The sequence below is a fragment of the Danio rerio genome, chromosome 14, assembly GCF_049306965.1.
Source record: "Danio rerio strain Tuebingen ecotype United States chromosome 14, GRCz12tu, whole genome shotgun sequence".
Taxonomy (NCBI): Eukaryota; Metazoa; Chordata; class Actinopteri; order Cypriniformes; family Danionidae; genus Danio; species Danio rerio.
In genome coordinates, this window is record NC_133189.1 from 51064558 (window position 1) to 51079409 (window position 14852).

The 14852-nt window shown below is 38.4% G+C and overlaps 2 protein-coding genes across 2 annotated transcripts; both read right to left on the reverse strand.

The window, feature by feature from the left end:
• Window positions 1–3790: 3790 nt before the first annotated feature.
• Window positions 3791–4629, reverse strand: fgfbp1a (fibroblast growth factor binding protein 1a). Its single transcript, XM_073922237.1, has one exon. It carries the CDS (start codon window positions 4502–4504, stop codon window positions 3911–3913), a length of 594 nt encoding a protein of 197 aa, XP_073778338.1. The 5' UTR covers window positions 4505–4629; the 3' UTR covers window positions 3791–3910.
• Window positions 4630–11234: 6605 nt separating this feature from the next.
• Window positions 11235–13444, reverse strand: fgfbp2a (fibroblast growth factor binding protein 2a). The gene is made up of 2 exons (NM_001386311.1): window positions 12749–13444; window positions 11235–12065 (listed from the first exon to the last, which is right to left on the reverse strand). The coding sequence occupies exon 1, from the start codon at window positions 13401–13403 to the stop codon at window positions 12756–12758; it is 648 nt and encodes a 215-aa protein (NP_001373240.1). The 5' UTR covers window positions 13404–13444; the 3' UTR covers window positions 11235–12065; window positions 12749–12755.
• Between the last annotated feature and the right edge of the window lie 1408 nt (window positions 13445–14852).

Consider the following 14852-nt stretch of genomic DNA (forward strand, 5'->3'; position numbering starts at 1 on the left):
TATTAACAGCCATATAAACATCTTTTCTGAAGCCTCTTTACCTGACGGTTGGTCTAGCTCGTCCGCCATGTTTGTAGTTTGTTTACACATTTTACCTGAGCTTGTAGTTCTAATCAAATTCACACTATGACTTTGTTGTCATTTTGTAACCCGAGGATTGTGAGAATGAGATACAAAGTTTTAGAATGAGATTCAAAGTTTTAATTCTGACAGTACCAGACAATATATTGACTATTTAAAATTCTGCTAAAATATCTGAAATGTAATTGTAATCTAAATTATAACTTAAAATCTGAAATTATGAGATAAAAATGTCCAAATTCGAATCTAAATTATAATTAACACCGTTTTGACAAATCAAGATGAAATTTTACTTATTAATTTTATTAAATTTTGTGTTAATTTATACATGTATATGTATTCATTTTCCTTCAGCTTAGTCACTTATTCAGGACCCGGGTCACCACAGCGGAATAAACCGCCAACTATTCCCGCAAATGTTTTACGCAGCGGATGCCTTTCCAGCTGCAACCCAGTATTGGGAAACACCCATACACACACACACACACACACACACACACTATGGCCATCCAATTCCCTTATAGCGCATGTTTTTGGACTGTGCGGGAAATTGGAGCACCCGAAGGAAACCCACAGCAACACGTGGAGAACATGCAAACTCCACACAGAAATGCTAACTGGCCTAGCTAGGACTCAATCCAGCTACCTTCTTGCTGTGAGGTGACAGTGCTAACCACTGCGCCACTGTGCTCATTTTTTAACACCAATTTATTTAATGACAATTATGGGCCTTTAATATTCGCATGTCTAATTTAATTTTCCTCAAATACAGATTTAATAAATTTCATTAATTTGGCTTAGTCCGTTTATTCATCAGGGGTTGCCACAGCGGAATGAACCACCAACTTATCCAGGATATGTTTTACGCAGCGGATGCCCTTCCAGCCGCAACCCAGTAGTGAGAAACACCCAACACTCACGCATTCACTCACCACTCATATACTGCGGCCAATTTAGTTAATCCAATTCACTTACAGCGCATGTGTTTGGACTGTGGGGGGAACCGGAGCAGCCCGAGGAAACCCACGCCAACCACAGGCTAATTTAGCGCTCCAGAAATAAAGCTCATATGCTATTCTTAAACATGCATAATGAGAAAGTCAGCAAAGTGAAGTATTCTTCACGTGCTGTGAATGTTGTTTTTGGAAAGGAAAGGCCCCGACATGTGTGAGCGCGTTTAATTTCATAATCACAGACTGCTGCGGCTACCAGAAAACCACAAGATGCTAAAACCAGTTTAGTGTACTTGAATGTTTGATTCACGACCAGAAGCGTGTATTGAAAGGAGCCGCATCCTGGAATATGTTTATATGTGAAGCTTCAAAACTTGATGTAATTTACTCATGATCTAGAGAAGTCTTGTGATTCGTAACAGGGGAGAGCGGGGACAGTGGCGCCCCTAGAACATTTTCTTAGGGGTGGCCGGGTGAGGCCACACCAAATCTTGAGGTGGCGCACACACACGCACGCACGCACGCACGCACGCACGCACGCACGCACACACACAATGAAATAATGTCTTTTTAATTAATTCAATGAATCACTCTTAAACTATTGCAATAATTGAGTAAGAATTTGTGCAAACCAAATAAAAATCAACATTTTGTTTAAAAACACTTTTCAGGTTAGTTATTTTTGCACAAACTTTTATTGTACAGTGTACAGTATATTCCATGTCTAATATTGATCAATTAATAAAACGGATAAATGAACAAACTGAACAAAAGCTATTATACACACACTCACCCACTAATAATGTGATTTATCCATGTTTGTTTTTGAGCCACAATATTAACAAAGCTTCTTCTATTGATTTACCTTCTTGCAAAATACATCCACAAAATCATTGAGATTTTTGACCTTTGTGAGTCAATCAGCAAAAAATGTGAGGTGCTAAATAAACTATATTCTGAAATGCTGGTTTTAAAACGCATTTAATTATTATTATTATTATTATTTTGGATTTGTAATTTTCAATCGAATAAAACAAAAATTTTCATTTCAACATTAATTTCTCAATGAAAAGTGTACAGTCTTGTGAACCCAAAGTTGTGTTTTGTCTCTCGTCATCAAACAATACTGAACAAATTATGTTAAAAGAACTTTACCCTTATTTATTTTTTTTTTAAAATGTAACGTGAACTTGAAATTGTTAAAAGGTAAAAGTCAGCTTATCTGCTGCGGTTGAATGCGTCAGCGTTAGGTTATTTTAGTGGCTGATATTTAGGCTATTTATTGTGAATTTATGTAATTGCAATGAAATTAATTAATAAACAGCAAAATCATATTGGGGTGGCCAGATTACAGGGGTGGCCGTGTTAAGGGGCTGGTTGCAACATGGGGCAGTTGCAACAAGACTAATTCCTCCATTCAGGAATGAGTTAGAGATGATATTCCTACTACACTATATTCTCAATTAGACCCCCTTCAATCTGAGAGAAATCAGCTATAATTGACCATTCCCTCTATATAAAACTCATTGTTAGGTAAAAAAAAAATTAATGTTCACAAAATGTCTTATAATGTCTAATTGATTTCTGTGAAACATCATTCATTTGTATAATTTAAATCACTGTTTTCTTAGATTTAAATAGGGATCCCCTTCAGATTTGATCTCCCATCAATTCTGCCCGAATAATGGTTTACAAGAGTTCACAAAAAAAGCAGCACATGGTTTCGCAGGAATGCAGGAGTCATTAATCTGGGTTTAAACTGAAGTCATTCAGTTCAGTTTTGCATACATGAACAAAGAAGCAGATTTACTGAAAAAAGATAAAAGTCACGCAGAGATATGCATGTTTTCATTCACACACTGAAAAAATAAATTATTCAGGCGATTCCTTGGATTTACAATTTTTTTTTGTTAGGTGAGGTGGTTGTAAACAATTTATTTGGGCTGAATTTAAACAAACAAACTCAAGTTGAACATGACTAAATTTAATTTGTGTCAATTCGACATAGCCTAAATTGATGCAACAATTTTGGGAGCATAATTTGTTTCAGTGTGGATGTTATGCTTTTGAATTATATAATTGGACACTGATCTCTGCTCTAATAAAACGTTTGAAGTTGAAAAGTTTAATGAAGTGACATTTAGTATAGTTTGAAGCTATATTGACTGGGTTTTGGTACACAAAAATGTGTAATGAGCTGCCAGTATCTATTACCTCTTATAATACACCCAGTTGACGGACCAGAGATCAAGGTGCCACAATGCTATTTGAATATTGTTGAATTTATATTACTAATTTTTCTTAGGTTTAATGTTTTATTTTCTGTTATGTTTTAGATATTTCTGTTCATTTTAAAGATAGTAGTTTTTTGTTAGACTTTTAACTGGCTATATATTATTTTTTTATTTATTATTTACGTTTATTTAGTTATTTACTGCAATTTAAACTGTATTCGAAAGTTTTCATTCGTAAGAAGCTTCAAATACTTTTAATTCAGATAACATTTTTTCACATACTTTATATTCATTATAACATATACGTCGTGTTTTCATTTTCTTTTAATTATGACTTTCCGTTTCTTTTCCAAAAACCGAATCTAAATTAGCTCGATATGAACCTCTGCAGTTTAGTGCACTTTGGTGAATGATTTTGGATTATGACCATACATAATTAAAGTCATTAAAGCACATTTAATTTAACAAGTGCTGACGATGAAAACACAAGTTAAAACGAGATTCAAACAAATATAACAAGAGGAAAATTTAAATTTTTATTTCCAGTAGTAAGACAAGTAACTGATTCATAATCTCATAAATACATACAAATCGACTCATCGGGGGAATATAAAAGTTTTTTTTTTCTTTTCTTTAAGTCAGTCATGAGCATTCATCATTCTCCAGCATCAAGAAGAGAAAAGTACAGAGTGAAGACCACGAGCTGCTACAGTATTCCTCGGCCACTCTCAGCCTCTCGATCCGGTCGGGACAGAGATTATTCCCCGGTAATGGGACTCTGGAGTTCGCGCGCGCGTCCATCAGCTTGAAGTGCGCGTCCGCGGGCGCGCTCCTGCACACACCGGCTCTAACCAGCGCTCTCGAGTCGCGACAAACTCTCCTCTGCTTTGTCAGCGAGTGGCCGATCTGTTTCCAGTATAATTTGGTATTGGATGCGTACTGTTGACAAGTGGTGGGCTTCGCGACATATTTACAGCCGAAGGTCTCCTCTCCGTTTTTGCAGGTGATTCCCAAAACAAACGCGTCGCCGTCGCGCGCTGCAGACCACGAGCAGCGCGGTCCGTCCTTCAGTGAGAATCTGCCTTTCAGAGAGCCGTCAGTGCGCTGAGCTCTTCCCCTCCTCTTCCCGTCTGTCTGTGCTTTTCTGTCTTTGTTTCTCAGGCTGCTCACCTGCACGAGCTGCTGCAGGACACAGGCGAACACCAGAAACACAGCGATGCCTGTCGCGCGCATCATGGCTGCATTGGAAATACTCTCAAACTACTGCGGCGTGAATCTGAGGTGACATTTGGTTTACTGCAGTAAATCAACCAGTGTGGTTTAACAATGAGCGACAGCTCTGAAAGCTTTGGTTTTGCACCTGAAGTTTCTGTGTGCGCCATTTATAGAGCATCTCGCGCACGCGCCTCCCTCTCATCTTTCCACATTCTTGTTCTGGGATATTCATTAATTTGGCAAGTGGTGGCTTGGTAAGGCATGCAGCTTGTGGGGTTTCTGAATTAGGCTATAACTGATCAGCATTACACAAGCGGTAGCTGCAAACATGAACTATTACACCAAAATAACTGACAATTTTACGTTTACAAACTTTGGTAAAGTTTCCCAGTGTTGGATTGCAGCTGGAAGGGCATCCGCTGCATAAAACATATGCTGGATAAGTTGGCGGTTCATTCAGCTGTGGTGACCCCAGATTAATAAAGGGACTAAGAAAAACAAAAGTTCAGCAGCAGAACCACGCCCCGCTTTCCCTTCTTAATAATAATAATAAAAATACAATTTTTATTTATATAGCACCTTTCACCTTTATATAGGACACTTTACAAGGAATGTGACAAAAAGATAAACTGCTGCTGCGCTGTTGGTCATGGGGGAGTGGAGAGTATGAGACTGATTACAGTGAAGCTCCAGGGACAGATGAGTCTTCGCTGAGGCCAGCTTCCAGCCTCCACTGCTGAAACTGCAGCTCTGCACAAGACTTTTGGCCAGTGGAGAAATTAAAATGGTCGTGCCGAACTGAGTCTGGTTCTCTCAAGGTTTTTTTTTTCTTCACTCTCCTATTGGTGTTTTTTTTCCCTCTCCGCTGTCGCCACTGGCTTGCGTGGTTCAGGATCTGAAAAGCTACTCATCGATAAATTTGCTCTTCAGTGTTTGGACTCTCAATAATGACTTCAAATCACACTGAACTGAGCTAAACTGAACTGAACTTAAACACTAAAAACTGAACTACACTGTTCCAGTTTCTATGACCATTTATGTGAAGTTGCTTTGACACAATCTACATTGTAAAAGCGCATAGATATATACACTAGATATCGCATAGGGACCCTGAGCATGCGTCAATAGTGCCACCACATTGGTACAGTGCTCCCAGGACAAATGTCATTCAACCGCACTAGTCAAGACAGTGTTATTACGTGAAGATGCGGGACTTTAGCACTGTCTACGTGTAGTAACGAGCAAACAAAGAAAACAAAGCACAAAGGCAGAACATTTCATAGGTAATATTAAGTTTTTTTCTGTTTTTGTATGTTCTGAACTTTGGTGCTAATCAGGTAACGTTATTGATGATAACAGTCACTTATTGCATTCACCATACGGCAAAGCAGCTACAACTCGAACTAAACACTCGGCTTATGCTAGTTTTGTTGAATAAAATCAGCAAACAATGCAAAAGAAATATGACAACGAGATGCTGCGCTGTCAGAAACTTGTATTATTGTCGGCTAACGTTAGTGAAAGAGTCGTTCGGGGCATTCATTCACAAACGAATCGCTCCCTCCGTCAGTATGAGAAGTGAAAGCAGGAGAGGAGCTGTGTTTCAGGACATGGATTAGATCAAATTTAACAGGGAGGGTGAATAGTACATTTCTGTACACACAAACACAAGCTTTTTGTCAGGAATGTCCGTGCGTTCACTGATCCATCAATGTAGAGAAGTGAGAAGTTAGAAAAAAAATTACATACTAACATCCAGGAAAACTCCCGATCATAGATATATGTCTATATGTGTATATCTGTGGCTTTGGATGGCCACAGTCCTCCACTGTACATTGGTCCCGCATTCATTTCAAAGGAGCGCTACCCTGTAGCAAGATGGCGGCGCTATTGACGCATTCCGACCAATAGTCAACAATACACCAGGCGACATCTAATGTATATATCTATGGTAAAAGCGCTATACAAATAAAGCTGAATTGAATTGAATAAACAAACATACATGAAGTCAAATATAACAAACTGGAATTACACAAACAAGACCTAGGAGACAAATGAGCAGAGTGGAGGTGGATCAGATAAAGTAGTCAGTTTGGCAGATCAGAAGCGAAGCATTCAGAAAATAAGTGAGTCTTAAGGATTTGAATTCAGAGATATTAGCAGAGCGGAGTGAGTGTGGTGGATAGTTCCAGAGTTTGGGTGCAATAAGACTAAATGATCTGCCCCACATTGAAGAGAGGCGGTACTGAGGGAGAGCGAGAAGGCCAGAGTCAGCGGAACGTAATGATGAGTGGAGGTCGTACAAGATTGGGGTTATGTGAGCAGAATGTTTGGTAGGTGACTCTTAACCAATCACCTACTCCCTAAAAACTTATTTAAGGCAGACCAGCCCTCTACCACTGTTCTTCTCGTTCTCTGGAACCCACGCTCCCTTCGTCCATTTCCTTGCTTCCTATTCACAATTCCCTCTCTTCCCTCCTAGGTTGAATCAGGGGGTCCAAACACTCTACCAAAATATTACAGAGACGGTATCCCCACTCTGAGTCTCTGGATGCCCGATCAACCAAACTACCTACCTGTTCACTGTTTATCTTCTTTCTTCCCTTCCCCTTCATCCCTCTGTTTCCATTCTATCCCTTACATCCCTACAATAAAACCAAGCTGAAAGTGTGGCGCTGGTGAATGTTTAATGTAAACCTATAGGCCTTCTATATGCAGGGTAGGATTAACCATTGGGCCTTATGGGTAGGGCCAGACGGAATCCGCGGACGTTTTTTGCCATTTCTGTGGAGAATTTTAGTAAAAGTCAGCGGATTTCTGCAGAAAATCTGGAATTCTGTGCGTGCAGACTCTGGGTGGGCTTACTTATGGGCGCAGGCCCAGGGGCCCGTGTGCACTTGGGGCCACCGTGAGGGAAGGAAAACAAGCCAATTTCAGAGTGTCTTTTTAGGCTAAGTGTAACTAGCACACCTTGTTGAAATGAGCTTTTCACAGTTTACGCCCATCACTGCCTGATTAACAGAGACAACATGAGTAAAGAGCGAATTAGAGTTACAGTGTGAGTGGAGTATCACGTTAAGCGCACAGCACAACATCTTTTGACGCGATCGATCATTTTACATTTACATTTAGTCATTTAGCAGACGCTTTTATCCAAAGCGACTTACAAATGAGGACAAGGAAGCAATTTACACAACTAAGAGCAACAATGAATAAGTGCTATAGGCAAGTTTCAGGTCTGTAAAGTCTAAGAAGGGAAGTATTAGTATTAGTATTTTTTTTTTTGTACAGTTAGTGTGATATTCAAAGAGGCAATTGCAGATTAGGAAGTGAAGTGGAGACTAAATAGTTGAGTTTTTAGTCGTTTCGTGAAAACAGCGAGTGACTCTGCCGTTCTGATGCAGTTAGGGAGTTCATTCCACCAACTGGGCAGATTGAGCGCGAGTGTTCGCGAAAGTGATTTCTTCCCCCTTTGGGATGGAACCACGAGGCGACGTTCATTCACAGAACGCAAGTTTCTGGAGGGCACATAGATCTGCAGAAGTGAGAGCAGATAAGAAGGAGCAAGGCCAGAGGTCACTTTGTAGGCAAACATCAGAGCTTTGAATTTGATGCGAGCAGCAACTGGCAGCCAGTGCAAACGGACTAGCAGCGGAGTGACATGTGCTCGTTTAGGTTCATTGAAGACCACTCGTGCTGCTGCATTCTGGAGCAGTTGAAGAGGCTTGATAGAGTTAGCTGGTCATCAACCAAGGGTTCAAATCCACCATCTGCTGAACTCATGCTACTTTTGCTCTCCTCATTACTGTACACATCAGATTGGGGAAATATTTAATTTTAATATAAAAAATGTAAAAAAAAAAATAATGCAAATGTGATATAAAGTCACAAGTGCGTCATGGGTTTATTTAATAATGTTTAACGTGAGCCTATTTCATATGTGTAACAGCCTCTAAATAGTGATTATATTCTATAATTATTTTCCACCTGGTGATAAATGTTACAACATTAGGTTTAGAATCAAGTTGATCTATGCTGATTGCCTACTTTTCATCATGAGGAGAGTCGAGAAAATACAGGGAGAGGAGGAGAGAGACAGTAAATCATTAATAAGTGTGTGTATTATGAAAGACTCAGATTCACAGAACTAGATTGGAGAGGCATTGTGTTTTATATGCCACGCCAATAATATCCTTTATAAGTTTATAAAAGTTATACATTAAAATACCCTTTAAAAATTATATATATATATATATATATATATATATATATATATATATATATATATATATATATATATTAGTACTATAATGTATATAGTATTGTTTCAGTAAACTTGAACAAGTGCACTAAAAAAACAGTAATTTTCACTAATTTTATAAGTTTTTTTTTCAATGCTTTGAAAATTAAGTTAAATCTTCGTAGACACTATGTATATAGTCGTTTATTTAAATATGTGGGCAACAAATTAAAAATTCTTTCTATTTAAAAACTATTATCTTATTCTTTTTTGTATTTAATTCAACTATAGGGGTGCGGCCGGGTAGGGGGCCTTACAAGACAATGTGCCCAGGGGCCCCTGAGTTCTTAATTCAGGCCTGACTATATGGTAAGGTAAAACACTGAACCAATGACCAAAAACAGGATTTTTAAAAATACAAACTGCAGTAAAACAAAGGTACAAAAGCTGTAGCTGGGGTGGTGGTGTCTTTTCAAAAGGTGGATGCTTGTACTTTTTAGGAACTAATGTGTAGGCCTATCTTTAAGGTAAAAATATGACCTCGACACCTACTACTTCACAGTCTATCTGTGCAACCCTTTATCATTTCAGAAAGGTACTGCTCCAGTGCCAGCTTTAATACCTTTACCATGTAGACTTCCCATGAAATGGTCCTCTCTGTGTTACTGTTCTTTCACCATTGTTAACAGCTCATTTGTGACTATTTAGATAAGACCTGAAAGCCTTCAGCTCAACATTAATCTGACATGCTCGAAAATGGTTGACGAATCGAGTCTTGATTTCGTGAACAAATGGACCGCCTCTTTCAAGAATCGATTAGACCAGAGATGCCCAAACTAGGACCCGTGGGCCAAAGTTGGCTCATGGTAACCTTTGATTTGTCCCACCATCCCGTCTGAGAATGGTTTAGAGACTGTAATTTCAAATTTAAAGTAATCATTTATTTGTTTATTTTATTGTTAGTCTACGAAAAAGGCTGAAATTAAGATTTTCAATTGAAATGGTGTAAATGAATCAGATTTTGTTTAAAATGTACATGCGACGGATAGTGGATAATGCAGATTCTTTGGTCAGAAGGCAGATTCTGCTAAGACTAGTGTATTCTCCAACATAGGCTCATTATAAAAATATAGCCTTATATACGTTTCTGGAGATCGCAAATTATGAATTATTATATGTAGCCAAATACACGTATGGCTGAATTTAATTTTTAAAAGGAACACTATGGGGCGGTATGATGCAGTTCCTTTACCAGCTGACCGATTACCTCTGTATGGATGGCTTTCCGGCTGATACCCGTTTGTCCAGTAGCTTGCCATGTACGTCGGCGGACGTAGAGAGGAGTTGACCAAAATAACGAAGTTCGACTCAAGTGAAGAACGGTTTCAGAAAGCAGGAAAGACAAAAACAGAAGCCAAAAAAAAAAAAAAAAAAAACAAGTAAATAACAGGGTGAGAATGTGGTAAAATCTGAAAACGTGGGAAAAATCAAACAAGGGCTTTTCTTTTTCTGGATTGCTTTTGAAAATTGTTGGTTGGGTTTAGGGAAGTGGATGGGCGCTGGTCAATCAATACAATTGGTTGGGTTTAGGGAGGGTCTGGGTCAGACCTTTAGTCTAAGGAGGGTTGGTCAGTTCATTGGTCAATCAGTCAACAGACACGAATGGCACTCATGAGAGAAATTTGAGATGTCAAAAAGCATACAAGGCAACCTCTGGTGGATTCGTGAAAACAAAAACGGCAAAAGATGTACCTCCTGGGAGGTATTTGGTGCTCTCCAGAAATGTATATAGAGGTATGTTTTCAGAACGAGCCTGAGTTGGGTTTCAGCATTAATCTCCACTGCGTTATAAATGTGATTATGTTTTGTAGTTTAGTTTGGTATGTGCATCCTCAATGACATTTGGTTTTTGGCCCTTTATAGGAAATAGTTTGGGCATCCCTGGATTAGACTGATGAACTATTTAACTTGTCACTGAAAACTAGAGTAGCTGAAATTATGATTAAACCAATTTAATGAAAACACCAGAAGAAGGGAAAGGAATTCTGCTGACTTGTAAGCTTTTAGAAACTATTTATCTTTTCTGTGCACTCTTTCATAAAAATGTAGGCTATTAGTTAAATAAATATTGCACAAGAACACTTAGTCTAGTTTTAAACAAAGGCATATTCTTACTACTGTAAAACCATAATATATATAATAACAAAAACTCTTTATTTTTGATCATTTTGATTATTATTCTGTACATTTTCTGTATACAAAATAAAAACAAACTTAAAACAAAAATCATTCTCATTATTGGGTTGCAGCTAGAAGGGCATCTGCTGTGTAAAAATATGCTGGATAAGTGGGTGGTTCATTCTGCTGTGGCAACCCCTGATTAATAAAGGGACTAAGCCGAAAAAAAAAATCACAAACCAGTAAGTGAAAGAGATCTCGACCTTTCTGCGGTTCTATTTAACACAACAGCGCCTCCTGCCGTAACATTCAGAAATCTCCTCCACACAAAAATCAAGGATGAACATTTATTTATAGCACACACTCAGAAAAACAACAACATGTATGCATTTGAGTATCATCTACACACTTTAAAATGTAGTAAACACATCGACAGCATGTTAAGTGATTTTACAGCTTTGAGAAATCCTAACGTATAAATACACAACAGGAAAGATGAATATACAGTACATATAGCCGATTTAGAGAACAAAACATGCTCAACAGATGATGGCTAATTAGTCATGTTTTCTGCTGTATTCTGATAACATTTGATTCTGTACAAAGATATAAAATATATAGCAGGGAGTGATTTCGCCAATTCCTGTCAGACTTATCACTAGGTCCAGACGGAATCTGTGTGTGCAGAAACTTGCAGATTTCCGCAGATATTACGCCCATCAAGTCTATTTATTTACTAGCGTAAATGTGTGTAAATTTATTCAGTTTTTAAATAACTTTTTTGTAATATTATTGACATGAAAATGTTCATTTGATTTATTTACAATACAGTTTGAAATGTAATATTTTTTGCCTTTTAGTAGATATATTGTATGAGACACTTGCTTTATCATCCAAATAAGTGGATCTAATTGGATTTGCATTGTAAACATTAAATAAAAGATTTAAGATCTTTCTTATTTTACGTTTTTAGTTATGATACTTCCAAAAATATTCTGCAGATTATTTTTTGTTAAACCTTCACACAAATAGCAAAAAATGTCCGCAGATTCTGTCTGGCCCTGCTTATCACACACACCTTCTTATTAGTCTTCTTCAGTCCAAGTTGTCTGATATTTGGAGTCGTCCTGAATAGCATTTGTTGCCTGCAGGGATTGTGAGTAACTGGAATAGTGTACAAAGAGGACACATTTTCAGATACAGCCTTCAAATTCACATGAACACACATTATTACATGAATTTTCACGTATTTAATCATCTCAAACTGGACTTAAACTATTTTTTTCTTTGTTTAATGTGCACACTACGTAATGTTTAATGTGTGTTTAAACTACGTATTCAAAATCAGCTGAAACAACAAAATAGTTGAGGGTTTTTTGAGATAACTTTGTTGTTTTATGTCCAATCAACTTAAAATTGACTAAATCGATTAATTTAATCGATTTGCGTTGAGATGACACGAAGGAATTGTGTGGAAACCTGCATTTATTCACAGTAAGTGTACAATTACAGACAACACTTTAAAATAATGCAGTGTTCCACACATCTCCATGTTGCCCCTACACAAATCGATTAAGCGAACTTAATCGTTTTTACAAATTTAAGTAGACTGAACTTAAAACAATTCAGTTGTGCCAAAAAAACCTCAAGAACTGTGTCGTTTCAACTCATTTTAAACAAGTAGTTTGATCAAAGTAGCATTTTTGAGACAATTAAAAGCAGTGCATGAAGTAAGCAACAAATAAAGTGGATCAAAAGAGTCAAGAATGGGTGTTGTTCAATATCTTCAGGCCAGCTTTAATGAAAATGTGTGTTAACAACTATGTGTGTGTGTGTGAAACTCCTACCTTGCTCTTAGCTTCTGAACAGCCCTATGACGAAGGAGCATGCACTATGTAAGGAGCGCCAGCAATAGTCCTGAGCAAGTCTGTTGGCTTCACTCAAGGGCACCTGCGTAGTCGGCACGGGCTCAGTTGGTCTGGGTGTAACTTTCTTCGGTGGGTAGACTTTGATAACTTTGTATGGACTTGGCCTGGCTGGAGCAGTTCTTAACGGCTGTGGCCTAGTAGGCTTTGGCATGGGTTTCTGTGCTGGTCTCATCGGCTCGGGTCGGTCTCTTGGCACGGCATCTGCTGAGGATGAAGTGGTGAAGACCATCTGAGCATCGTCGGTGGCTCTCTTGCACATTAAAGGCTTATAGACGCGCTGGCCCTGGCAAGCGTTGGGCAGCTTGCGGAGGCTCCACATGATCTGCCTGTAGTAATGCACTGGGTTGCCATTGTACGAGCGACAGACTTTGGGTCTACCCTGGTATTCGCACCAGTAGGAGCGTTCGTCCCCCTGGCAGGTGATGCGCAGCTTGGTCAGATCCCCCGATCCGGTCACGCTCATGTAGCATTCATCTTTAGTGCCTTTCGTAAGAAATTCGATCACATCTTGCCACTGAGCGAGAGCTGCTCGGAGGCAGCAGATCAGCAAAAGTGTGCTTGAGATTGTCCACATGTTGAGGTGCTGACTTCTGAGGCGTCGGAGTCCTCTATTTAAGGGCTTTGGTTAAAAAAAAAGTGCCACATGTGTGCTCCTTGTGAAGGTGGGGGGGACTCTGAGTGTGTTTGGGGATGAAATGAGCACACATGTAACCAATTGAGACAAACGCTCAGACCAAGTCAGAGTGCCCCCTTTACACGCCCAATGTGGAACTTTTCTTTGGCATTTTGTTGAGTAATTCGCAGTACACCACAGCTATATTAGTTTTCCAGTCACTGTTTGTGTTTATGATGTTCGGAAACAATCTGTCCATAGCCTGCATCGAGAAAACTTCTCTGGGTTTTGCGGGTACTTTAAAAAGAAGTGTTTAGTGGGCTTTGTCTGCCAACTTAAAATATCATATCGGTTTAGGCAGTCGAGTTGGTGCAGTTGTGATAAGATTCTTTCACTAAACTATTAAAAACAGTCCCATCTCACAATACAAAAGGGCAAGTTCACAATGAGCTTTACCTACTCTCGCTGACATGACCAACTGAGGCTTTAGTGTACGTTTTCATTTTAAAGAGCCTCTATTATGGGTTTTTGAAAATTACCACCCATGCATTGTGTAACACAGCACTAACCCTGCTGAAAAACCAGCTTAAACCAGCCTATGCTGGTTGGCTGGATTTAGTTGGTCAACCAGGCTGGTTTTAGTGGGGTTTTGGCCATTTCCAGGCTAGTTTCAGCCATTTCCAGCCTGGTGTTAGCTGGTCAGGCTGGGAGATGATCAGCTAAAACCAGCTTGGTCAAGCTGGTTTAGACTGATCCTTTTCCAGCCAGACCAGCAAAGTCTATAAGGTGTCAAAGATTGTCAAACAGCTAGCAAACCCCACACCTAAACCCTTACCTAAACCCAGCCATTAAAGGGAGATATATCCAGCTGCAGGCCCGCAGCACACATGTTTTAGGCACACACAATCTAGGACACACGATTTAGGCAAACCATATATGGTCGCCACCTATTGAATTTCACAAGTATGGTTTCCCATTTCAGTCATTATTATTATATCGTTACGATCATTTTAACATCTCTGCAGTTTCTGAACTCAAATTATGTAAATAAAAATAATTGGTTAAATACAATTATGACTTTATTCATGTTTCCACAAACACAAAGCAACCATAGACCGTCTAATTGTTGGATTAAGTGTAATAAATTAATTCAAGATCTTAATATTATAATATTATAATGTAAAATATAAAAAGCAAACAATAATATGTCACTTTAAAATAAATTAGCCTACTATAGTTAATCATTTAAACAATATATATATATATATATATATATATATATATATATATATATATATATATATATATATAGTTATAAACTGATTATCTTAACTGATTATCTGATTATAATAAGTTTATATATAAACTACTATCTTTTACCAAACTGTCACAGCTGTTAGTTATATATAT

What these genes read in the sequence shown, in the direction of transcription:
- fgfbp1a (XM_073922237.1), bottom strand. Translation starts at nt 4,504, where the DNA reads ATGATGCGCGCGACAGGCATCGCTGTGTTTCTGGTGTTCGCCTGTGTC.
- fgfbp2a (NM_001386311.1), bottom strand. Translation starts at nt 13,403, where the DNA reads ATGTGGACAATCTCAAGCACACTTTTGCTGATCTGCTGCCTCCGAGCA.